The sequence below is a fragment of the Mercenaria mercenaria genome, chromosome 18, assembly GCF_021730395.1.
Source record: "Mercenaria mercenaria strain notata chromosome 18, MADL_Memer_1, whole genome shotgun sequence".
NCBI lineage: Eukaryota > Metazoa > Mollusca > Bivalvia > Venerida > Veneridae > Mercenaria > Mercenaria mercenaria.
This window is the reverse complement of record NC_069378.1, coordinates 32,167,650-32,195,513: the sequence shown is the minus strand read 5'-3', so window position 1 is coordinate 32,195,513 and position 27,864 is coordinate 32,167,650. Positions and strand designations below refer to the sequence as shown.

The window sequence follows — 27,864 nt, the reverse complement described above, 5'->3', positions numbered from 1 at the left end:
AGCATAGCTTGTATATATCAGATGCAGATCAATCCTGATTAAAATGATCGCGGGTAAGCTCCTTAATAGCTGGCAAATATCAAAAATCAAACTTACAAAAATAATACAAACCGTTTTTCAGTAATAGTAATAGAATTTATGAGTTGCCCAGTGGCTGGTAATATTGTCAATAAGCTCTCTGTACATGGGAGAAGAAGTAATGTTCCATACTTTTCAAACAAACTTTAGAAAACTGAATGTATTCTTCTAGGTTTACCAAGAACAGTATAGTCCGGTGTTTCTTTTTAAGCCAAGAATATATTTGCAGAATCTAAAATGTAATTTATTTACTCCTATAGTTACTAGATCTAGTTACCCAAATCGCGGAACCATACAAGAGTTTCAGCACTACTGTGGTTTCAAACATTGCAATCAAATTTTACCATTTCAAATAAAGTCATCAGGTTGTGATATGTTTCAAAGATTACTCGCAGCAAGACATGTAGACCTGTGTACATAAACGTAACTCCTAAATAAACAAAGCAGTCAATCCGCTCAATTTTCTTTCAGTTTATATAAAGATATACATTTACAGCGTAAGATCTCAGATTTTACTGACATTTATTTTAGACCCCCTTTTCAACGTACTAGCAGATACGATCCAATTTTGACTGTAAACTCTCTGGGTCCGTTAAAAATAATGTAACCTCGTCAACAAATGGAATTTAATACAAGGATAAAAATTCTGAATCTTTATCAGTTAAGGTATTAAGATCTATACAATAACGAACATCATTTAACAATGAAATGATAAGCAGGGTAAATATAAAGCCCCCCTCCCCTTATATGTTTTACACTAGAATTCAGACAAATGCGTAGGACTAGATACTTTAACACAGGACTGAACATCACTATAGATACATTTAATCATGTTGGTCATTTTACAGCATATATGACAATCTGTATAAGTTTATCCAGAGCACTTTCTTGTTTTCTGACACCATAATTATAGTCAGAATATTTAATTTTGTGACACAATGTATATCTGAATAAAACGTTTTATTATATCTTAATCAGTATACTAGAAATAAATCAGATAATATTTCTCCTCATATAGATATTCGACTCATTTTCTTCTAAATAAGGCAAACATCTCCGTCGCTATTTCCTTAAAAGTTGGTCTCTCTGTTTTACTGAAAAGAAATTATCAAATATAGAGTTAACGTCGGCAGTTGTATTATTGGACATGGTTATATAATCAGGCAATGTTATAAATATCGTCATTGTGGCAGTAATGACCGTGTAATACAACACTCGTGAATGTTTCTCCATTAATTTACAATCACAACAAAAGCAGTAACATAGATGTTATGAAAATCACACAAAACAAATCGTATATATATAAAATTAATCCACTTCCGTTTGCAAATGATGAAGCTACAGTGAAATATTTATGCAACTCTTTTAATTAGATAAAACTAAATACGTTTAAGTTCATATATTTAAATTCGCTCTTTTCATTTCCATTGAAAATTATGACGTTCATTTTGTACAAACAGCAAAAGGAAAGGTGCAATATTTACGATAACACTGCATGGTAAAAACGGGCTTCGGGCGTATTTTCAAGGAGAACTTTCCATAGATGACGTCGCAGTTGTTCCGTCTAGTAAACAGAATGGCCGTGAAGCTGATTTTAATGTTAAATGCAACAAAATGTGTGCAATTTATAATATGACCTTATTTACAAAGTAAAGAATATAATGTAAATATAAGAAATATTTTTTTCGCAGTTCATGCGAAATGAACGACAGAATATGACCGGCAAATTAAACATAAATCGCTTTGCTATTCAGTCGTTCATTTCGCATGAACTCCGAAAAAAATATTTAATTTCTTAATAAACGTTTTCAAACTTTTTGTTTTGTAAAATCTGTAAAACAGTAGAATTAATCTCTGATAGAGTGCATTGTGTGCTTACCGAGAGATGATGAAAAGGAAAGGGATATTATCGGGGAGGATTTCTAAAGGGAAGTGGCTACAGACCCAGACCATTATGCTACAGTTCCGGTACCCGTGATCATGGATGAAGACTAGACGTTAGGCGGCTGACAGGTAGGATAATATTTTAGGAATAAAAGTCACTAGATTTCAGGAATATACGTCTGTGCAAACTGACCACATTTCCTTAGATTTTAGATAAGAAACATACTATAAACATATTTGTACGATACGATTGTTAAGGGGAATGTTGTTCCTTGTCTTGATCTGAATTTATAATTCCTTATTCATGCGGAAATGTAAGAAAACATCTATGAATGTTTTTGTTACTAGCAGATCATGTGTCAGTTAAGCTGGTAACATTTTCCGATAATACCCGTTTATGACCGATAATACTCCCTTGGATGCCAAGACTTGGTTTGTCATGTGATGGGTAATGTAATACGAACCAGGATGTTAATGTCAAATGGCATATATACATGGGACTTTTAATTGAAAGTGCATTTTCTAGATCTATCCGCACATTTTCACAGAACCCCAGCAATTTTAGTTTTACTTAGATAACTCCATTTCGACCAGGACCATCAAAGTAATAGCGTTATAGTTGTATTTCTTTCCTGAAACATACCCGGGCAAGCTTGTACACTCCCACATTAATTCAATAAATACAGTTTTGTAGTATCACGTAAACACTCATTGAAACTACAAGAAATATCGTAAAAAGATTAGAAATATTACCGATGAAACAACAGTTAAAAAAGCTTAGACAAATAGTACAACAAATGTATGCTTATAAAAGATCTTCTGTGATATATTTGATTTTACTCACTCGAATTTCCAACATTGCAGCATGAGACTATAAACTTCGTCTTTACAATGCTCTGGTTTTGATAACCTTCGTCCATCCTCATCCAAGAAGTGCATAATCTCCTGACCTGTCATGTTCTTTGTTGTATTAAAATAGATAAAATACTGCATTATCGAAGGATAAAAAAGAAAAGACTGACTGCCCCCATCTCTACTTGCACTTAGTTCTCTTTCCCTCTCACATCACTACATAAAATTCGCCGGTCAACAATTTTGCTTCAGATAATCGGTAAATAACCAGGCAGCCTGTCATTGGAACATACATTGTCTGATGACTCGATATTATAGTGCATCCAAAAGCACGACGACAGATTAGAAATAAACACTTTTTCACCATAAAAGGTATAATGCGTTTTTGCCATATGGTAATAAGATATGTAAGAAGATCCTTTGTTAGCATAGAATGCAACCAAACAAACTAATAGCAGACTCGGTTCGACTGAGTCTGTTCGTGAGAGGTTAAGAACTTAAACAGCATAAATTGATGATTATGTCTTCCAAAAGAACTTAAACTTGCTAGTCACAAAGTAATAAAAAATATTATATTGAATGTTTTAACAGCAATTTTAGTTATTTCCTGCTTGTCTCCAGACTTAATGAGGCCACTGAACAAATTGACGGTCTGCAATTTTTGCTGTATACTAGGTTAGTACTAACAGAACTAGTCAGCCGGCATTGCATTATCGTGTAAACGGGGACATATTCCATTTACTTTGGTGTCGGAGTATGATAAACTGTCACTGGTTGTTTATCATACGGAACTATTCGATAACATTTCATTTTGAAATTGGTGGGAAAATATGAGAATAAAATGTAAGAAATCATCATATTAAAGGGAAGTAATTCTGAAGAAAATACACCAACAGATTTTTTAAATTGGGTTTATATGACACATGAGCTTATAGGAAAATATTTTACAGACTTTTGACCTCCAGGTGTGACCTTGACATACGTACTAGGGGTCTGGGTATGGCACATGATGTCTCAATATGTCTCAATATAGGGAATATTTGTGTCAAGAAATATTAAAATCCCTTAATTGATGAGAGAGTTATGGACAAGAAAGGAGAAATCCCGTTGACCTTTGACCTCTGACAGTGACCTTGACGTTTGAGTTAGTGATAAGGGGTGACTTAAGACACATTGTCTCATTATGGAAAACATTTGTGTTAAGTAATATTTAACTCCCTTCATGGATGACAGAGCTATTGATCATACAGGAAAAACATATCGACTTTTGACCTCCAAGTTAGACCTTGACCTTTGGTCTGGGTTTTGCGCACGACATGTCGTCTTTTCATGGGGTACATTTGTAACAAGTAATATTAAAATCCCTTTAAGGACTACTTAGTTACAGATCCGACATGAAAAAAAACCTTTTGGCCTTCCAAGCGTGACCTTGACCTTTCAGCTAAGGGTCCGGGTTTCGCGCATGACATGTTGTTTCATCCAGGAGAACATTTGGGCAGACTGATATTTAAACACTGTTTTGCATGACAAAGTTGTGGACCGGACAGGAAAAGAAACCTATTGACATTTGACCTCCAATTGTGACCTCGAACTTTAAGCTAGGGTTCTGGATATTGCGCATGACACGTCGTCTGGTTATGGGGAACATTTATGCCAAGTAATATTGTAATTCCTTGAGAGATGACAGTGTTCTGGACCGGACACAAAACAGACCCTGTTCATGCCATGTTAACATTCTGACTGCCAAGTGTGAACTTGACCTTTGAGCTAGCTAGAGTCTGAATTTGTGCATGAAACATCATCTTATTATGGGGTACATTAGAGCCAAGTAAAACTCCTTCATGGATGGCAGAGTTATGGACTGGACAGGATAAAAGCCCTGTTGACCTTTGACCTCAAATTGTGACCTTTACCTCTATGCTGGGGGTCCGAGTTTTGCGCTTGAGGTGTCGTCTTACCATGGGTAACATTTGTATCAAAAAATATTAAAATCCTGTGATGAATGACAGAGTTATGGACCGGACACGAAATTGCGGACGGACGGATGGACTGAAAAGCGCAAACCTATATAGTGCCCGAAACTGGTTTTCAACCAGTAGGAGACTATTAAGCAGAACGAAATAATTTCTTATTAGAACTCTTTCTTATAGTTGCGTACTTAAAGGCACTGACCTCCAGATCGTACGAAAACAAATTAAAAATGAAATTGTTAGATGTCAGATAATAATTGCTATATATTTAAGAAATAATATATCTCATCCAGTGATTAGTCGTTGAATAAATCATTGTTTGGAGTTCAGATGCGAAGGAATTATATCACGAGGGCGAATGAAAATGTTAGATGTCAGATAATAATTGCTATATTTAAGACATAATATATCTCATCCAGTGATTTGTCGTTGAATAAATCGTTGTTTGGAGTTCAGATGCGAAGGAATTATATCACGAGGGCGCAGCCCGAGTGATATAATAATACGCATCTGAACGACAAACAATGATTTATTCAAGAGCAAATCACTAAATGAGATATATTATTTCGATTCTAACACGTTACCAAGGATTTTTAAGTACATCCTTGATGACATTCTTTAAATATTTGCCCGTTTTCAATCGGTTTCTTTTCCAGCGCGCCGCTATGCCGTTTGACGCCATGACGTAATAATTGTGACGTCAGAACAGTGATTTGTTGTATAATAATTCATTTTTCTGTCTTCTTTGTTTAATAGGAAAATGAATCGGATCGTGTTAGAATTCTTATTATATAATAAGAAGGCTTTGAAACTTAGTTACTGACAGATTATATGCTATGCAAACACTAAAGCATAAGTTTTTTACTCATTTTTCCATTCAAAATTGAAAAACGTTTGTAACGGGGTATCAGATGTTAATTGTTTAATTGTAAAGCTTTATATTTAACAACCCGTAAGTACGTATTCCTCCGTGTTGTACTGGTGAAGAACGCAGGAAAATGTTTATTTCCACCGCGGCCCCAGTTCGATTCCAGGCTCATGTTCTAATATTCATAATATGTCCAAACTTCAACTTTAAAGATATATCATTTTAGCAAAAATCTAGAGGTCAGTGCCTTTAAACAAAGCACGGGAAATTATAGCAAACAGAAATGACGCTATGACGTATTAATGATGCACAACAACGCAGTCCAGGTAAAGTTTTATCATTTGTAGCATTTCTTAAAATTACTTATTTTGAATCGAGGAATATACATTGTACTACAAGGGGCAAAGAGCAAATATCAATGTATTTGATTTTTTATCGAATTTAACATAAACAATTTATAATCAGTGCACGAATCGTAAGTTGTCATATACAGCACAACAGTCATCTGGCATTGGGGTGCCAGATTACTTTTCTTGACATTGGAAAAAGCACAAATTGGAAACACAAATCCGGTGTGCAAGAATGATGGACATTGCCATAAATGATTCGGGTGATACTGAGAAAAACAACAATAATATAATATTATTCTGAGATCTGAGCAAATCTGAAAGAAATCGTTTTTATAGTGAAAAAAAAAAACAGTTCGACATACATTTTTATGCTTCTATCCCTGAATAGTATACCATAGAAAAAAAAAAACGACATAATTCCGTAATTTATCCGAATGAAACTTTTGTTTGATTAGAAACGTGTAATATAGAAGCTTTTACGCTCTAAGCACTAAGTGAATCTTACAAATTGTCATAACTCAAGCAATTAAAGTATGGTATAAACATAATATAATACCATTTTACCGTATAACCCAGGCAATAACTGTATGCGTAGTTTAGCACATCAGATTGTGATGAAAGGTTCGTGCTTAAGGATATGTCTTAAAAAATTTGACCAAAGTACTCGATTTTTATAAAGACTGCCCATTCAAATTCAACTTCTTGGTTAATCGGATTTCCAATATCGCTTTGTTTATTTCCAACAATCTATTTTATTTGAACCGATCAGACAACTCGTTTCAACAAACGCTTAGCTTAACCTTATAAATGGCACAAGCCAAACTGCAAATCAAAGTACTGAAAGTACAGAAAGGCTGGCTACCACAAAACACTAGATGAAATCTGTGCGGGAAAGATGTTTGCAAAATCTTAGATATTATGGGTTTTCCATATCAAACTAACGTGAGCATAGGGTATTGATGTGATGAACCATATTGATTAACTTGTGAAGGAAGTGTAAGGATATTACAGACTACAGATGGTGAAAAAATACATTGTGTTTGCTTCATTGGGGATAACATAATTAGTGAGACAAACGGCATATAATGCTCACTTGGGAATCTGAAAACACAAAAATTAATATCTTACAAAAAAGTCAGGTTTCGAGAACGTAATCCAATCAAACCACATAGGATAATGAACGAAATTCATAGTTTATTCGAGAAACGTAGTTTATCAAATGTAAACTATGGTTTACGGTCGATATATTAGGATTAAAAAATCAATCATGAATTTCGGATGTGAACCTGCGTTTACGAATCTTGAACCCCTGTATACGAACGTGAGCCTAGATCTATGATCTTGAACCATAGTTTACAGACGTGACATGTATGTAAATCGTCCAATAATTTCATGAACACAGGTTTGAAAAACTAGGTTTAACGATGGGTAAACTAGGTTTTTTCAATCTTAAAAGCATTGTAAACCTATTCTTTCGAAAGCGAAAACAAAGGATAACGTCGTAAACCATAGTTCACACTCGTAAACATAGGTCCACGTTTGTAAACCCAAGTTGAAATTCAATCGAGAAACCTAGTTTATAGAACGTAAACATGGGTTCAAGAGCGTAAACTATGGTTTACGCCTGTTGTCCTATGTTTTCGCTCGAAAATATATGTTAGTATTCGATAATCCTAGTTTTTCGACCAAGAATGTAATTACTGGATTGCCGCGACCATTGTTTACGGGCGTGAACCTATGTTTACGACCATAAACTTGGGTTTACGAGATGAACCATAGTTTACGAACGTGAACGTATGTTTACGTTCAGTAAAATTGGTTTCTCAAACAATGTTATGATGTCGTAATCCTATGTTCACGAGCGTGAACCTATGTTTACGGTCGTAAACCCATTTTCACGGTCCTAAACTTAAGTTCTCGATCGTTAACATATGTTCACGTTCGTAAACTATGGTTTACACTCGTGAACCCTGGATTATGCCCGTACACAAAGGTTCACACCCGTGAACTTAGATTAACGACTGAAATTCATAAATCAGTTGAAAAAAAACCTGGGTTCACGGGCGTAAACTACGGTCAACGCCAGTTATTTTATGTTTCGCTCGAAAATATGGGTAAGTATTCGAAAAACTTGGTTTTACGTTCGAAAAACCTACTTTATCGGTTGTTGATTCTAGTTTTTCGATCATGATAAAGTATAAAGGTAACAAACACAGCATCTATACTTCATATGCAAAGCTCCCCCCCCCCCCCCCCCCCCCCCACACACACACAAACACAAACACATCATGTATGACACACACACACACAAACACAAACACATCATGTATGAACACTGATCAGATGGGGTGATTTTCTTGTCGTTATGAGGGAAACTCGCTACAAACCGGACTGTTAATGATTATGGTCTAGTCCTGTTCCTTCCCTAATACGATGATTAGGAAATTTGACGGATCCGTAATTGTGTACCTCCTTTTTTGAAGAGTATTCCATTCTTACCATAGGACTACTTTAACTAATTTTCAGGAAGGCGTAGGTTCAAGCCCCACTAGGACCAAACTTTGTTCATTATATTCCTTTTTCAAGTAAGATAAATTGTTGTTTTTTTCAATACTTATTATCATTGATTTGTCGTACAAAAGCGGAATTTTTCATTTGATTAGCCATTTCTTGCTGTTTAAAATGAATTTAACCTGAAGGGAGAATGTTTAGACATCTTTGAAAATACTTTGTTACATTTTGTAAAATTTCTAGATTTTGCATTTATTCTTTAGTTTACAAAGTTTGGAAGAAATGTAGGTAGGTTTTACTTCTGCCCTCGTTCTTTTTGAAAGCAGAGAGCAAGGCTATAATTCTTAAGAGTTGGAGCTTAATTTCTGTCCGATTAAATTCTCTTACTCAGGCTCCCAAGAAAAATTGTTATCGAGATTTTATTTTGTGTTTTATAATTGTTACGCAATCCTTTGTTTCATTTAGAAAAATATGTGGTAAAATGACTTCTCTGCGATCGTTTTGCGCAATGGCTATCACTTTGAAATTTGACTCTGTTTCAGCTGGAGGCAAGAACATAAATTATACAACATTGACAAATAAAAAATCAATCAAACAACAACGACACGGTAAACATGGTAAAAGACGTTTAAAGATGCAACACAGTGCGAAACAATGTTAACTTTAGGACTGTATCAATTAATGCATTTGTTGAACAATACAGTTACGGGTCCACTGTCTTAATATAACCTGAAATACAGTTGAAAACGTGTGTTTAAACAAATATCGCTTACATCTACGCCCCATCCTTTAAACAAAATAGTGACAAAGCACTTTTTACAATATATCTTTCAGCATTCGCCAGAATGTTTCTAAAATGAATTTAGTATAGAAATAGCCAAAGAAAAAAAAGAATATATAGCATGTACGCTCTTTAGGTATACAACTCGTAGAAAGTGGTCGTTTGTTTCTTCTCACGTTACTGTGGCAATTCCACGCAGCGATTACGTCCCGTAGTACCTATAGCAAATTATCTGAAAGAATAGTTTCTTATAACTTTAGCCCTAAATATAACACCTGACATAACTCATATCACTATAAGTTCATTTTAATTGATATTTCATATCTCTTATTTTCCATGTTATGTCAGGTCGTCGTATAATGCGCAGTTGACTCATATCGACAACTGTTTCTCGGAACCAGCGTTTGTTTAATAAGCTATTTACAGACCGGGTCATAATCTATAACGAAACGGCTAACAGTGTTGAGTTACGAAAAAGTTCCATTCATACAGACATTTCATTCATAGGGGCGAATTAATTTACCATCATTATGTAATATTTTCTAACATTATATTTCAGATATTTACCGTTAGAAAAATAAAACAGTATTATAACATGTTAAAGCAAATAGATTTATTGAAACAGGTAAGTTTAACAATCTTTATACAACTCTATAGCAAAACTGATAAACGTTGCGAACTATTTGAATTGCGCATGAAATTATATTTTGTGTTGTCAGTCTCAGCACCTTTGAACTTTTGTTGAACTTTGTGGAATCTCAATATATGGTTATAATAGTCTGCCTAAAAACACATTTATCGACCACAACGTGTTGTTTTCTAGGCGAGGATTCCGCCATATCCATCTTCTTTTTGCTTTATCATTTTATAATGTCACAATATAGAAATTAAAAGATGTGGTCGTCATACGAGTTATCAACCCGTGATAATCGCATATCGAAAATTGGAATCCCAGGCTAAATATAGATTTTTTTAACTTCTACTTTCACTTCCAAAATATTGAAAGCAAGGCTCTGATTGGCTAGCGGAAAAGTCGTCGGAATATTAGTTGCCTCGTGATTTTAATCAGATTGTGTTTCAAGTACGCGTATTACTGTTTATACTTATTTTTCAGAATGTATATTACAAGTAATTTCGGAGTTAAGTGAGTGAGTGAGTTGGGTTTTACGGCGAATCGACACAAAATGGTCATATATCGCCGAGAAGAAGTCATATTGCAAACGCCAAATGTAAAGCATCCATGTAAAAATGTAAAGAACACTATGAATAATGTAAAACATATCTAAAAGCATCCATGTAAAAATGTAAAGCATATCTAAAAACAGTAATGTAAAAATGTATGTACGTGTGTGTTAAAATATCAGCTGCAAACATAATAATATTGCAAGATGTAAATAAAAATAAGAAGTGTTAGATCTTTTGATATATTCCTATCTGCTTTAAAAACGATGAAATATTTCCGACCGAAACGTTGTCAAATAATTCTCTCAAAGATTGAACGTCATAATATGTACTGCGTTGTGTAGCAAAGTCCACACAGTCGATTAAAATGTGTTTAATAGTTAGCGGAGTTAAGAAACATGTATCAGTCGGAATAGTATTGACATGAAAACATGGAGAATTGCATTTTGTTACATTTGATTTACACAGAAGTACAACTACCTAAGCAGAATGCCTGTCAGAATTCTAATGAAAAATGTGTGCGTTGAATGATCAAATATTTTGTTTATGATTTTTTTTAACAGATACAAATGGCAAAATGAAGCAGTACATACCTCAATCTAATTATGACCGACGGTTACTTTTTTCTTGTCAATAGATGAATTTCGGCATTGATTAGGGTGTTTCCGGTTTTATTCATTCAACAGGTAAGGGATATTGCAACATTTTAAAACCTTCTCAGATATATTTTACAGGTAACAAGCAGTGGGAACTAATGTTTTCTTCACTAGTACATGTAGATACGATTTGGAATCACCAGGTCAGTAGCTTATTTGGTCTTAATGTGATAGTGATATCCTCGCAACATTCGAATAAGGCCAGAAACTAAAATGTAATGTTTTTAAAAGACTAAAAGTTCGTCATCGGATGCTATCGCCATAAATCACAATCAAACAACAAAAAAGTTGATGAAATCTTGTTACTATTTTTTATGTTTTTTTCAAGATATTTTGTTTTACCCACAGCAAAAAGCTTCTCGGAAATTACCTGAAAAGGCCGCATTCCGTATGATGTCGCCTCCCACAATGTGACACCATAACTCCAGACATCTGATTTGGTATCGAATTGCCAATAGTATATACACTCCGGAGCGTACCATTTCAACGGCCATATTCCAGCTTCTTGACACTACATACAAGAACAATTTGAAAAGCAAAATGTTTTAGTATAAGGGCAATATTAAGTGTAGATGAATCTTCGGTATATGAGAAACTACATACATAAGCTTTTGCGACAAAATGATTTAATGGTATTTGTTTACTCAAAAATTATAATGCTTAATGATAGTACTGCTAAAACTACATCTTTATAAATCACACTGATGTTTATTGTTTTAGATTTCATGTTCTGAACATTTACCATTTTTACTTTACTTCTTTTTATTTAAAAGGTCTTAACTAGCCTAAAAGGAAAATAGTAGTTTTTTCTTGAAACATTGGTGTAAATTTCCGAATATACGCTATAACTCGTGTTCTCACCTCATAGAATTCTTCGCCATCTTTAATTTCTACAGACATTCTAAAGTCAGTAACCTTGGCGTAATGCTCTGACATAAGTAAAACGTTACGTGCTGACAAATTTCTGTGGACAATTCTATTTTTTTCTAGATACTCCATCGCCATGGCAACTTGCCACAACAGTTCAACGACGTGTGCTTGTGTTGTTTCTCTGAAACGTCCGACCAGTATGGTAGTGATAGAAATACATAGGTACGAATAAAAAGTGTCTATACAAGCTAAGAACGTTTTTTTTTCTGTCAGATCAGTATAAAAAAACCTAACTATAATAGACAAGAGAACACCTTCAGAAAATACCCTACACAAAATAAGTAACAAAAATGTTTTACTTAAGTAGCCACGAACAGCATGTTGAAGGAAAATACAAATGTTGCATAACAAATCTCCTCAAGAAGAAAGAAAAGGTCTTGATTGCCATCGCAAATCGAATTGAACCAAATTCTATATTGCCTTACTGGAACAACGTACTCGACACCTCATTCACTCATGTCACTTAGATTTAGTATAGCATTTATCTAACGAATTGTCCACTAATATAACATTATATATGCACCACATGCTCTTCTGTAAACCATGTTCTCTTTGTATTCTGCTAGAAACATAGTAAAAGGTTTATTTTTTTGTTTGTTTTGGCTTGAGACGATAAAATTATAGGTCATATGGGGACTTCCAACTTTAATGGTGGGGGATGACCCATGGTGCCCCTCCTTGCATAATTTCATCACAGGCGTATGGGGCGCCGTTTTACTATTTTCTATGCATTATTTGATATCAAAAAATCGATTTCTTGATATCAAGAATTATTTTTTGATATCAAGAAATGACTCTTGATATCAAGAAATCGAATTTCTGATATCATTTCTTGATATCAATTTTTTGATATCAGGAAATCATTTTTTGATATCAAGAAATGCTGTCTATTTTTTGATATCAAGAAATCGAATTTTTGGTATCAGGAAATGAATTTTTGATATCAAAAAATCATTTCTTGATATCAGGAATTCGATTTCTTGATATCAAAAAATTAGTTATATTTTTTGATATCAGGAAATCGAATTCTTCATATCAAGAAATCATTTCTTGATATCTAGAAATACGGACTATTTTTTGATATCAAGAATTCGATTTCTGAGATCAGAAAATCATCTATTGATATCAAGAATTCGATTTCTTGATATCAAGAAATAACACGATTTTTTATATCAAAAATTCATTTTCTGATAACAAAAATTCTATTTTTTGATATCAGAAAATAGACAGCATTTCTTGATATCAGAAAATGAATTCTTGATATCAAGAAATCGATTTTCTGATATCAAAAAATGTGACTGAGTTTTTGATATCAAGAAATGATTTCCTGATATCAAGAAATGGAATTCTTGATATCAAGAAATCGAATTTTTGATATCAAGAAATGATTTTTTGATATCAAAAATGCCTACAAAATAGTAAAACGGCGCCCCATAGAGGCGGGCACCTTGGTAGAACCACCGACCTTCCGTAAGCCAGTTGGATGGCTTCCTTGCAGGAAGAATTCAACGCCTCGAGTCAGGCTCAAACCGACATCGGTGAGGGGCAAGTTATTCAAAGTCAGCGACCTAAACAACTCGTCTACTGCGGCCCCTAGTAAAATGTTTAATGCTTAATATAATTATTGTATAGTATTGTAGTGAAGGGTAGTGTAGTGAGGTGTAGTAAGGTGGTCCCTAGTAAAATGTTTAATACTTAAAGATGTTTTTCACAATTATTTCTAGCGGACAGATTTTTTTGTAACTTTGCATATTTATAGATTGATGTATGACAAGTTAAAATAAAAAATAAAAATGATAGGTACCCGTGCTTCTTTTTTCAATATTTAAAGTTTATTAAGAACACCAAATCGGTATTTTTGTCTGAAGAAACAATACATACATGTTATAATAAAACTACTGCAAACAACTATTTATTCGAAGTTTCACTCTGATGTTACTGTTTATGCATTACAATTAATGAAACCACTATAACTATGCATAAAATGTCAACATATAGATATATTAACTCAGAAAAATTACTCTTGACAGATGTCGAAAGTATCTGAAACTGAGAAAAACAAGAAGTATTTCTAAATGATATGAAAAATCTAGCGGACAGAATTTTACCAAATTTTATATTATGTAAGTTAGAACTAAGACGAAAAAATCTAAACCAAAAAAATAATATCAACCCGTGCTTGTTTTCAAGAGAAATTAAAAAATATTTACTCCACCCACAAAGGTATTTTTTCATTACCCCACCCACCTACAAATTATGAACATTTTTTTCTTACAAAACAAATTGCACAATGTTATTATCAGTTTCTTAACCAATTTTCTTACTCACATGCGGAATAATCGGAATGATGCTCCTTTAAGGTTGCATGCCTCTAGGTCAAATACATTTTGAGATACGTGCTACACAAGCTTTCACATGCCATTTACGTATATATTTGACCACGTCAAGGGACATAAATCTGTTTTTACTGAGTGAAACCTCAAATAAAATCATTGGTGCACAACTTCGCATGCTGAATTTAATTCTTGTGTGGTTTCATGACTCTTGGCGCATATACTTTTGAGGTACATGCGACACAAATGTTTAGAACCTTTATGTACAATTTGACTGTCAAGGGCCATAACTCTGGTCTTACTACGTGAAATGCGGGATGGGGCACAAAAAGTATAACAACAGTTTTAGGAAGTCACATTTGAACTTGAAGGAGATAGATCTACGTTAAGATTTTCTGGAATTTTATTTGACTTGGAGTCGGCTGCATCATTACTGGACGAAATGATTTACTTTCAAATTGGCTGCCCACAATGTATTCGATTCGAGCACTTCCTACGACTACTCCTCCAATAAAACACCATCACTTTTAAAGGTAAAATATGGATGCACGACCTATATTGTCAGTACATACGATGTTTTTTGCGCGAGTGCGCTGCATATCGGACAATTATGTACTTTCGGCGGAGAATCCTGAACTTTACAGTGGTTATCGCTTGCTGCGCGATTGAGTTGCGCACAAAATATTGTGATGAACTCCTTTAATATAATTATTTTATTGTATTGTATTATATCGTATCGTCTCATATCGTATCGTATCGTATCGTATCGTAGTGTAGTGTAGTGTAGTGTAGTGTAGTGTAGTGTAGTGAAGTGTAAATTAATACATTCTAAAAATGTATGTAAAGTTATTTATTTTAAAACTGCATGATGCTTACTTCTGGTTTGCCAAATACGAATTGAGTCTTCCAAGGGGAGCTAACTGCATTACAAGCATGACATTGTCCGATTTACACAATCCTGAAAAATTGAATCTGTTAAGGACAAGATGTAATGTCATTGTTTCACTCCAGTTTGATATATACTACAGGAAAATTATAAAGGAACATGCTTATACACACTATATTTTGACATCAACTGAAGTTAACTCCTATTAAATGATAGAATATGAAGTATCATAAACCTATAATTAGCAAAGGGGATTCGGAAACAATTATTCAAATCCATGTTTCTATATTTTTGTTAGACAAATAACCATAATCAATAATCAATCAATTTAATTCACAGTTACCATCAAAAATGAGATATGTTTTACTTTAATATATTACCATGTTTTGTGAAAAATGTTTTAACTTTTGACATTAGTTTGTTCAAAGTAGAATCATACAAACCAATCATTCTGATGATATGTTTGTGGCTGATCTTTAGCATCAGTTGGGCGGCACTTAACACCTACAAAAATAAGAGAAGAATAATAATATAAAATGGTAAAAGCTTTGAGCGTAGAAGTTGATATCAATATACTGTACATTTATGACATTCTTTTCTGTTACAATATGGAAGGAATTTCAAATATTTTAGTAAAAGGAGAAAATATTAGTGAAATCAAAACAATCGGTAAAAAAATGAAGGAGAAAGAGATGGGAATAAGAGAAAACATTAGTAAAATGGAAAAGGGGAATATTAGTAAAATTGAGAAAATCAAAATAAAAAAGGAAAGGTTAGTAAATGGAACGAGAAAATGTTAGCAAAATGGAAAGAGAAAACATAGTACTACGGCAAACAGAAAAAGGACATATTTTTTTATAAAACAAAAAGCAAAAACAGAAAAGAGGATTTTTTAATTCTACAAATACTAATCTGAATCAATGAATCAATATTCGTTCTCACCCCAAAACGAAAATAATATCACATTTTTAAGTAAGTAATCTTATTATTATTTCTGAGAATACATTGTACCAGAACTAGTTAGATTTACATACTAATTATTCATGTTCTTTTGACAAAATGGTATAGGTTCTTTGTTTTCGCAAGTAAAATGGTATGCACTCTACATTCTTAAATTGACTGTAGAAAAGCTTAAAGCTAGGTTCGCCAGTAAGTTCAAAGGAATTAAACTGAAACATTTTAATGATAAAATGTACAACATTGCCTTAACATGAAGAAACATTTGTTGTAGCATACTTCTTGTGCTGATCCCTGTTCCACTACTCTAACAGCTACAGGTATCTCCTGGTCATTTTCGAAAGTGTATATTCCCATTCTCATGTCTGAGTTCGTCTTGTTACCACTACCTTCAATGTGAAATCATAAAAAAATCATCTATTACATACGACATTACGTGATAATTGCCTTCGGGCACTTTATGGCTTAAGGTCTACGAATATCGAGATTATATTATTTACTTCTTCGGGAGCTTATCAAGTAAAATTGCGCAGCATCCACGTACAAGCTAATAATTATACATACGGCCAACTTCTTCTGTATTTGATGAATCAGATACTGTGCCTCATTGAACCATAAAAAATGATAATTACTTGATACAATGAATCAGCCACGCACTACCACCCTAACATTCCCTTGAGCTGTGGATAAAGAAATTCAAACGTCAGTGACGTCACAAAAATGACGCCATCAAGTGTTAATGTTGATGTTCAGAAGGCCACGGATAAGACATTGTGAATGATGGATATAATGCATGAATAGCGTAAATAACTTGATTGAATTACTTTGCAGAGGAAGGTTTGAAAATGCTTTTATTCAGGAAGAGCCTAAATTGTCCACGTGTCATCTTGTAGTATAGCTGTATTATACTAGTATCATCAGAATGATTTTCACGAAGTTCATATGGGAAGAGAAAGTAGGTCACTAGGTTGTGGTGGGTCTTTAAAGACGCGCCACAAAATAACTGTATTTCCATGGTGGTAATTATACATGGTTTGCATGAAAAAATTGAGAAATAACAATATCTCGTTATAAATTTACAGTGACATATATAGACCGCCTCGGTGGCCTAGTGGTAGAGCGTGCGCTTCGAGTGCGGGAGGTCGTGGGTTCGATCCCCGGCCGCGTCATACCAAAGACGTAAAAAATGGTACTAGTAGCTTCCTCGCTTGGCGCTCAGCATTAAGAGGGTAGTGCTAGGACTGGTCAGCCTGGTGTCAGTATAATGTGACTGAGTGGGGTATCATGTCACGTGTCTACGGCGTGATATTCCAGAGGCAGCACTATAAAGTTGGGCATTGTAGCTCACTGCTACAGGTAGACACCGTCGTTTATATGACTGAAAAAATGTTGAAAAAGACGTTAAACCCGAACACACACACACACAGTGACATATATGAGGCCAAGACAATGTGTTTAATGTCTAAATTTATTATTAATTTACTGTAGTAGTATGAACATTTCTTGAAAGATTAGGGTGAGTTTAGAACACACTTTGTTTCTACTGTGTAAGATAGTTATTATTCTATGTTTTTGAAACTATACTATACTGAAAAGAAAATAAATGAATAAGTTTGCAACTGAAGTTGTGAAAACACATTTATTCATGCAGGGCCTAAATTGCCCACCAGACAATTTAGATTTAATTTATTTATAAGACTCCCTCTTTGCAAAGACACAACTGTGTCGTGATTTTCTTTAATTATGTGTTATATTTAAAAACCAGTAATCTGTGTACACTTTGTGCGGTCCCAAAATATACAAATTTATTAAATCCTACAACTCTCGTATCTATAAAGACCTTATTAGCATCGACATTTCCAAGCTCCAGTTCACCACTTTTCTTCATAGAATTAATGTAACCTTAAGTAAGTGAAATGCACCCAAATAGCAAATATTCAATATATTATGTCCCTTTGATGTTTTTGCTGTACATTTCCAAGAAGAGTTACATTTCCTTGGTCACAAACTTTTCTTTTATATGAAAATATTAAATGCTCATAACTATATGCTTCTGGTAAAAATATTGTCAATATATCTATTTTGAGAAATATATGGACATTTGCCTTCATTTCAAAGCTTTTTCACTTCATATCTATGATTTGAAAAAAATTAGGTACTATCTCTACATACCGTTTTTATTCGCAAAATGCCCACATTTTTTAAGTAAATGTAATACACCTCATACCGAGTGATCCTAGTAGCTTAATTTCATCAGCCGATAATGAATTTATCTTTGTAATGTCTGACACAGGATGTGTACTGTAAACTTCAATGCATTTCCCTGAAACAAAAACAATGCGACATTAAACTATTCACACTTACATTTTTATCGTTTGAATAAGAGTAACGTAAAAGTATAGGTGAATAACTTGAACAGTCTCTAAAAAAAGAGATAAAGAAAAACATAAACCATGTTTTATGAGAATTATTTTGTCTCTATTGGTTAAGTGCTTCTATTTTTAAAATGTCATAAACAGAACAATAAACGAGAGTTAATTAAAATTTCTTTTAATCAATTTTTTTATAGTGATACGCTGCCTAATATTATTTCACTGCGGTGGTTTTGCTACAAAAAATCTTGAATATTTAATTGCTCATTTTATGTATTAATTTAATAACTGTTCAACATAGAATATATTAATTGCAGTTAAAAGAAAAAATATTTAAGATGTTTGGTTAGAAACAGCTTAACTATAAAGTCGAAAAACATCAGTCAGGGTTTTCGTCATAATAATCAGTTTAGATAATTAAATACGGAAACATATCCAAATTTCAATTAAAGAGACAGCCAAAACAATTTGTTTATGAAAAATATTTACAATAAATCCATTGAAACACTGTTACAAACTTAACTACGTTTAAATAATACTAAGTTTTGAAACTTCAATACATTTCTGATGCAATAAATATTAAAATAATCACTTGCTCTTCCATGCTTTTCACGAATATTTTGTTTCAAATAAAGACAAATGGCGATCTTTAATTTTAATTTACATGGAGAACATAACTTCAACAATATAATTTATGTAGTTAAAATCGACTACAAAGGTGAGCTTCTTTCAATTCCGTACGGCAACGTCAAAGCAGGGATTATACTCGTAACAACAAGGTTTCAACTTGATATGGTGAAGTAAACCAGGAAATACATTAACTAGATTACTATATTCGTTCCAAAAAGTAAACCATTAAAACGGTTTAAAATTAGTGTAAAGAATATATGTGTACCTTTTATGTAAGCCATTTCCGTTACAGCTTCAGTCTCTCCAAACGCGGTATCACTTTTAATCAGTGTCATAAGAGTTTCGTTTGGATGAAATAATAGTTTTGACGTATCAATATTCCCTGCCGCCTCTATAACTTTGTTTTTGCAATGTTGCAGTTTTGGTACAGCTTCTTTAAGTTCTACGAACAATTTGTTGGGCTGTTTTAATGTATTTAACTGCCTTAGACGTTGAAGCATTCCTTCCAAAGTCCTAATAGCTGCCTCGCAAATTTCATCAGTATTCTCAACCATTTTTCCTGTTCCCTTGTGCATATCTTTCTCCAGTGTCTCAATTTCTCTTTCAATCTCATCTGTTTTCTTTCTTATTGTTTCTTTTAGCTTTTGAATTTCTGTCAAAGCTTCAGCAAAAGAGTGTTTAGTCATCTGTGCATTTTTCTTAGCCTGCTCTGATACCATCCGACTGTCATCTAAAAGTGCATTGATATTCTCAGTGACTTCATTGTATTCATTACTATCAACAAAGTTTCCCGATATTTCAGGTATGTAATTTACATAACAGTACCTATGATCAAGCATACAAAGACTGCAAATCAACGAAGAATGACAATGGCAGTAGAATCTGATACGTTCTTTAGTATGCTTAGAACATGGTTTTGTAAAATCTTCTTGTGGATCGTCTTGAAATGTTGAAAGACGCTGTAGCTGAGATTTTGCCATTTCGTCTTTTTGAAGAAGAACATGATGTCTCGATGGCGTCGCCTTCTTATGATGATTGAAACACGTCTGACACAAGTGTTCCTTGCAATTTGTACAGAATCCAAAAGCAGGAATTCTGGGACCATCCCTGTCACATGGTCGGCAGAAAACATCTAAATCTTCATCTGACCCGACCAAATCTGTTGATAAAATGTCTTGCGGTGTTTTTCTTCCAGAAACTGCCATTTACTCGCTAGTATGAAGATCCTTCTGGTCATATACTTTATATGTGGTGCTGGTGTTGAAATTCGTATGAAAGAAATATATACATGTGTATATCAGAGATAGTAACACCATTAAGATACTTACTTACGAGTATTTACATCCTACCCAACTTTGGCCAGTATACCGAATTTGGAATAAAACACAAAGACAGGCCTTTTTATTACAGATATAACTATGAAAAAATCACTGTATTTTCCAAAGACAAACTATTTTATACAGCTTATATTAATATCGTGAGAACTATTTTTTATAAATAACTTACTCTTAACTTTTGTATTTTCTTAACCAGACAATACATATCTGTGATTGCCGTTTTCAGAAAAAAAATGAAATTTGATAAAATTGTTTTCAGAAATAAAAAACGAAATTGATAAACCTGTTTTCACAAAAAAAGTATTCTGTATTCTAAAATTGAATCTCCGTTAAGCGTCCTTTAACGTCTAGCAATTAAAAAACTCACAAAATAATATATGCTTCCAAAGAAAACCCGTTATCCATAAGTTTACAAATTTGAAAATTGAATGTAGCTAAACTAATATCTATAACGTGATTACATTTCATACTTTTAAACGGTAATATATCATTCGAACTCCTTCAATTTGTTATATTTAACAAAAACATGATAAGTGCAATATCCTATTTTATCTACTTTATCTATTTCTATATCTGCTTTAAGCCAAAACTTGTCATGGTTATATGGTTGATAAACAAAGGGGTTTTCAGATTAATCGTACATTATTTCTCACGATGCGTAGTTTACGAGTCTACAACAAGTACCGGTAAAGATGTAATATGAAATAAGGCACTGCCTCAGTCGGGAATCGATCAGACAGTGTTAACAGGCAAATTGTTGAGAAGCACAATGACAGACTTAGACTGATCACATCAGCTCACACTGTGCTCAGGTGAGCTAAAAATCATACAAACTGAAAAGTTACTAGATTGCAAATCACTGTTAACAAGACTGTAACAGACAGACACACATGTAACAATCTATTTGCACCACGGCAGGTTAAGAGCTCAGACTAGGGAGACATATTAGCCTTCTTGTGCAGGCTTGATTTTTTCTATTTGTGTTAATTGTAATTCTGAAATTACTCGCTCTTAGTACCATGCTTGGTAAAACAAATCCTAATTTCGCTTTTATATACACATTACAAAGACTTGCATCACACTTTATTTATTGAATAAACTGTCCACATGTTTAAGCTTTATCTATATACACATTTATAATGATCACAGATCACATAATTTGTTTTATCCATACATAAAATAAAGCTGAACTGTGAATAACAACTTTTAATAACAGTACTGGATGCTTTTGTCAGGCTTTGAAATATGTATTGTCAAAATAAAGAAAATGTGACTTGCTGTAATCTGTATTCTAAAATGCACCATTTCTCTTGCAACAAGAACAAATAAACAAGAGGGCCATGAAGGTCCTGTATCGCTCACCTGACATATTGACCTAAAGATCGTCAAGATCCACATGACCCAGATTCAAACTTGACTTTAAGATCATCAAGATTAACATTCTGATTAAGTTTCATGAAGATAGAGTTATAAATGTGGCCTCTAGAATGTTAAAAATCTTTCCCTTCGATTTGACCTAGTGACCTAGTTTTTGATCCCACCTGACCCAGATTTACACTTGACCTATAGATCATCAAGATTAACATTCTAACCAAGCTTCATAAAGATATGGTCATAAATGTGGCCACTACAGTGTTAACAAGCTTTTCCTTTGATTTGATCTTGTGACCTAGTTTTTGACCCTAGATGACCCAATATCAATCTCTTCCAAGATTTTATTAAGGGTAACATTCTGACCAAGTTTCATTAAGATTGGGCCAAAATTGTGACCTCTAGAGTGTTAACAAGCTGTTCCCTTGATTTAACCTGGTGACCTAGTTTTTGACCCCACCTGACCTAGATTAAAACTTGACCTATGGATCATCAAGATTACCATATTGACCAAGTTTCATTAAGATATGGTCATAAATGTGGCTTCTGGAGTGTTAACTAGCTTTTCATTTGATTTAACCTAGTGACCTAGTTTTGACCCTACGTAATCCAGATTCAAACTGGACCTTGCGATCATCAAGATTAACATTCTGATTAAGTTTCATGAAGATATAGTCTTAAATGTGACCTCTACAGTGTCAGGGCCTCCGCTGCCGATCGCCAATGTCGCCATTTGCGATAATTTTAAGAATTTGGCGCTAAATTTTGCGAACTGGCGAAAATAAGTGGCGCATAGTTTTTTTCCTCGGCATTTGTTTTTTCCGTAGTGATATAAGCGGCCCAAGAATTGGTTCCCGATACACGTGTTTACCTAGACGCTGGTAGTGAATAAAATCGATAACCAGTCTAGGCGGTGTATTTGACAATTCGACTATTGAAGTTGGTTGACACTTTGAGAAGATAACTGCGTAATAATGTGTGAATTGAAGATTAATCAGTAATCAAAACATCTGCCAGCTTGTATGTTTGACCTCTGCCGAGAATTCACCAAAATTAACGCCGATTACGGTGTACTTTATGTGTTGCGATTTTTTACAAAAAAAAGATTGTCATGTTTGTGGCATGCAGTTGTATGACTGACGAATTTTAAATAAGTACGAAAGATACATTTAATTTGTTACTTTTTTGCAAGATAATTTTTGATTCCTCAGTTTTCATAAAAGATTTTAACGATGGATCCGAAAATTAAAACACATCGGCCTCAATTTGCGTCCTGGACCTGGTTAATTTCTTTGAAATTGAAATGTTCAGAAACTGGAAGATATCACTTTCTACCGTGGCTTCTTAAAAATCATTAGAAGAGTGTTCAACTCGACCTTTTGGAATAGAAAAAAATCCGAATTTTCCTTTCTGAAAATAAATGAGTCCTGAAATATTGGTAATTCTGACATGGATAGATATGATTCTTAAATTAGAGAATGATTTGTGTCATTTTTTATCCAACTACAAATTGAATTTACTTCTACAATAAACTAATACACCTTCAAAAGTTGTTATTATTCCTAATGAAATTATTTACAATATTTTATCTCTCTATGCACACTATGACAGCCAACTAAAAGAAATAAAAGTGGCTCAGAACTTTGGCTCAAAAATGGCTCTAAAGTGGCTCCAACTTTTTCAAATTGGCGAAAAGGTTGGCGACAAGTATGAAAAACCCAGAGGAGGCCCTGAGTGTTAACAAGCTTTTCCTTTGATTTGATCTGGTGACCTAGTTTTTAAACCCAGATAACCCATTATCAAACTCTTCCAAGATTTTATTGAGGGTAACATTCTGACCAAGTTTCATTAAGATTTGGCCAAAATTGTAACCTCCAGATTGTTAACAAGCTTTTCCTTTGTCCGGACCTGGTGACCTAGTTTTTAATCCCAGATTACCTCATATCAAACCCGTCCAAGATTTTATTGAGGGTAACATTCTGACCAAGTTTCATTAAGATTGGGCCAATATTGTGACGTCTAGAGTGTTAACAAGCTTTTCCTTTGATTTGACCTGGTGACCTAGTTTTTGACCCCAGATGACCCAACATGAAACTAGTCCAAGATTTTATTAAGGGTGATATTCTGACCAAGTTTCATTAAGATTGGGCCAAAATTGTGACGTCTAAAGTGTTAAAAAGCTTTTCCTTTGATTTGACTAGGTCACTAGGTTAAATCAAAAGAAAAGCTAGTTAACACTCCAGAAGCCACATTTATGACCATATCTTAATGAAACTTAGTCAAAATGGTAACCTTGATGATCCATAGGTCAAGTTTAAATCTGGGTCAGGTGGGGTCAAAAACTAGGTCACCAGGTTAAATCAAGGGAATAGCTTATTAACACTCTAGAGATCACAATTTTAACCCAATTTTAATGAAACTTGGTCAGGATGTTACCCTTAATAAAATCTTGGAAGAGATTGATATTGGGTCATCTAGGGTCAAAAACTAGGTCACAAGGTCAATTCAAAGGAAAAGCTTGTTAACACTGTAGTGGCCACATTTATGATCATATCTTAATGAAATTGGTCAGAATGTTAATCTTGATGATCTATAGGTCAAGTTTAAATCTAGGTCAGGTGGGATCAAAAACTAGGTCACTAGGTCAAATCAAAGGAAAAGCTTATTAACACTCTAGAGGCCACATTTATGATTGTATCTTCATGAAACTTAATCAGAATGTTAGTCTTGGTGATCTTTAAGTTAAGTTTGAATTTGGGTTATGTGGGGTCAAAAACTAGGTCACCGGGTCAAATTATAGGAAAAGCTAGTTAACACTTTAGAGGCTACATATATGATCATATCTTAATGAAACTTGGTCAGAATGTTGATCTTGATGATCTTTAGGTCAATATGTCAGGTGAGCGATACAGGGCCTTCATGGCCCTCTTGTTTATTTGTTCTTGTTGCAAGAGAAATGGTGCATTTTAGAATACAGATTACAGCAAGTCACATTTTCTTTATTTTGACAATACGTATTTCAAAGCCTGACAAATGCATCCAGTACTGTTATTAAAAGTTGTTATTCACAGTTCAGCCTTATTTTATGTATGGATAAAACAAATTATGTGATCTGTGATCATTATAAATGTGTATATAGATAAAGCTTAAACATGTGGACAGTTTATTCAATAAATAAAGTGTGATGCAAGTCTTTGTAATGTGTATATAAAAGCGAAATTAGGATTTGTTTTACCAAGCATGGTACTAAGAGCGAGTAATTTCAGAATTACAATTAACAAAAATAGAAAAAATCAAGCCTGCACAAGAAGGCTAATATGTCTCCCTAGTCTGAGCTCTTAACCTGCCGTGGTGCAAATAGATTGTTACATGTGTGTCTGTCTGTTACAGTCTTGTTAACAGTGATTTGCAATCTAGTAACTTTTCAGTTTGTATGATTTTTAGCTCACCTGAGCACAGTGTGAGCTGATGTGATCAGCCTAAGTCTGTCATTGTGCTTCTCAACAATTTGCCTGTTAACACTGTCTGATCGATTCCCGACTGAGGCAGTGCTTTATTTCATATTACTTGAGACACATTTTTGTCTCTTTTAGTTACGGGTCGGTTAGGCGTACCATTGATACCACATATAAACCTAGTTTTTTTTCCTCTCTTCTGATAATGAAATTCCTCGGATGTTAAAAATGTACACTTTTATATTAATATTGCATAAATGTATGAGTATGTGTGATTCGTCATACTAGAAATACCATCTTATTGCTTTTTTTGTTGTTTTTTTGTGTGTGTTTTTCAATTTTATTTCATAAATTCTTAATAATCTAAGAAACATTAAATATCAGATACGTTTATCAATAACAAGTGATCTCGTATACATGTATAAGGCCATCGACCCATTTTATAATGTGTGTATTTGTAACTAGTACTTTGACTTGAAACCGAAAGTAGATCGTCCATGTTAGACTGCTTTGACGAAACGAAACAATTTTTTTTATGAAATTGTTTAAATAAGAGGTAATTTAACCGTAAATTTCAATGTCAGATACTGCCAATTACTGCTAAACTGTCTTCGTATCATCACAATTTGTAAAACATATTGTTGAAACTGGAGATTTTTGCGGTATCTAGAAAAGTGTAATCGTATCCGGATATAATATTTTGGATAAATATCGAGCTGTGTTATGAAATTTTAACATTCAAGTAACAGACATGATAAATATTATTGTAAGAGAAATGATTCTAGAATTTATTTTATAAGACATACATAGAATCTATATCAGACTTATATTCTACTCCTGAGGCATGACCTGAAAGTAAAAATATGAAGTGACAGTCATTCATACTTTGGATATTGTAATACTAAAAAGAATCTAGGTAATATTTAGAAATTGAAACATATAATTTTCAGTTAGAAAACACACCAAAGGCTGTATCTAGTGTCTACATGTTCAAAATTTTCTTGCGGTCATACCCTAAACCCTACTTTCAGGAGAGGGTATCCTCCCACACCCTTCCCCCATATTACCACTTTACAGTTTGATACATTTGCCCTTTTACCAGCTGCCACAATGCCCATTTCAAAATCTGACTGCAATTCAAAGCGGGAAGGAACACCCCTCCCCACACCCAGCCTGCTACCGACTACGTAAAAATGGCTCAAACATTTTTCAGACCAGTCTGGGCCTGTCTGTCTACATGAATCAAAATGGATAATTGAAAGTGCATGGACTTGGGGACTACTGATTTACTGGAAATATGTATATAGTCATGGGCAACATCTTAGTTTCAGCTGTCAAATTGTAGTTTGTACTTTCAACATTTGCGAACCACTCTTCAATTTTAGAGAACTATATTGGGTTTAAATACTTGTATAATGTCAATCAAAGTTTTACTAGGCATCGATTGAATGTCCATTTCATTGATATTTATTGTAACAAAATCTCTGTTCAGTTGGGGAAAAAAACTAAAAACAAACTGAAACTGGTAGACTATACTACCAGTACATCAATCATTAGCCGACTCTCAGGCCCTTCAGGCGTTTGATTTTCGTTCAGATGCGTCGTAGTTAATCATTCAGGCCGCTAATTCCCAAATAACATTATGTTTACCTAGACATTTAAATTAGAACACACTGTGCTGTTTATATGCGAACACATTTTTATTTCATGTATACACACATACTAAGTAGTAATTTTGGCGAAAGCTATCTTATCTTTCTACCGAAGTATCGTATCAGAGGCCTATGTATTTCAAGTATTTGAATTACCTCTCGGACCACTGCATTTACTTACTGCATAAAGTATATTGTGATATCGAATACATATTTTAGCAATTCAAGCGAGTCCTAATTTACTGTGACTTTTTTTTTTTACTAAGATTAAAACGTTCAAGTAAGAATTTCAACGACATCTTACCTAATCGTTGTACATTTTGGCTACAATTTTTACAGTTCAGATCAAATTCGATATAAGCAGAAATATGTATAAAAAAGAAAAGTAAAAAGATGAGCATAAACATTTCAAAATTAAATTCATACCTGTTGTAAGAATATTCTTATATTATTAATGTAAGCATCATGATCCATTGTTTTCCCGAGCGACCATTTTTCCCCCGTTAAACAATGCCTATCTATGCACTTCAGACTTACTGTATGCAATCACACTGGTTTATTTAATGCCTTTCTAGCTGAACCGAAATATAACTATAAATATTTTGTAATCATGTTGTCGATCTACCAAAATGTACGACTTTCTACACCTTGTGCACATAACTATTTCAACATACCGACAATATATATACTTTCGCGCAATGTTATGATCGGATTTAACAAGTTTATCATGATTAAAAGTCTCGCTTGAGCAATAAGAAAACATTTTTGGTCACGACTTACTAGCGCATATCCCGTCTTTTCCTGTAAAA

General features: G+C 33.7%; 2 protein-coding genes across 5 annotated transcripts in view; one reads left to right on the top strand and one right to left on the bottom strand.

Moving 5' to 3' along the window:
• The window catches only part of LOC128546054 (uncharacterized), a 93,629-nt gene that overhangs the window by 14,346 nt on the left and 51,419 nt on the right, over positions 1 to 27,864 (top strand). The window lies entirely within an intron of this gene.
• LOC128550465 (tyrosine-protein kinase-like) lies at positions 126 to 27,671 on the bottom strand. 4 transcript variants are annotated; one of them, XM_053529586.1, is made up of 11 exons: positions 27,482 to 27,671; positions 19,506 to 20,494; positions 18,466 to 18,561; positions 16,518 to 16,627; positions 15,725 to 15,785; positions 15,272 to 15,353; positions 11,994 to 12,183; positions 11,503 to 11,643; positions 2,807 to 2,922; positions 1,563 to 1,666; positions 126 to 1,172 (listed from the first exon to the last, which is right to left on the bottom strand). In XM_053529586.1, exons 2-11 carry the CDS (start codon positions 20,443 to 20,445, stop codon positions 1,141 to 1,143), a joined length of 1,872 nt encoding a protein of 623 aa, XP_053385561.1. In that variant the 5' UTR covers positions 20,446 to 20,494; positions 27,482 to 27,671; the 3' UTR covers positions 126 to 1,140. The 4 variants fall into 4 exon arrangements, with proteins under 4 accessions (XP_053385561.1, XP_053385563.1, XP_053385562.1 ...); XM_053529588.1 differs by having other exon boundaries at positions 1,563 to 1,642; positions 27,482 to 27,670; XM_053529587.1 differs by lacking the exon at positions 27,482 to 27,671 and adding an exon at positions 20,945 to 21,025.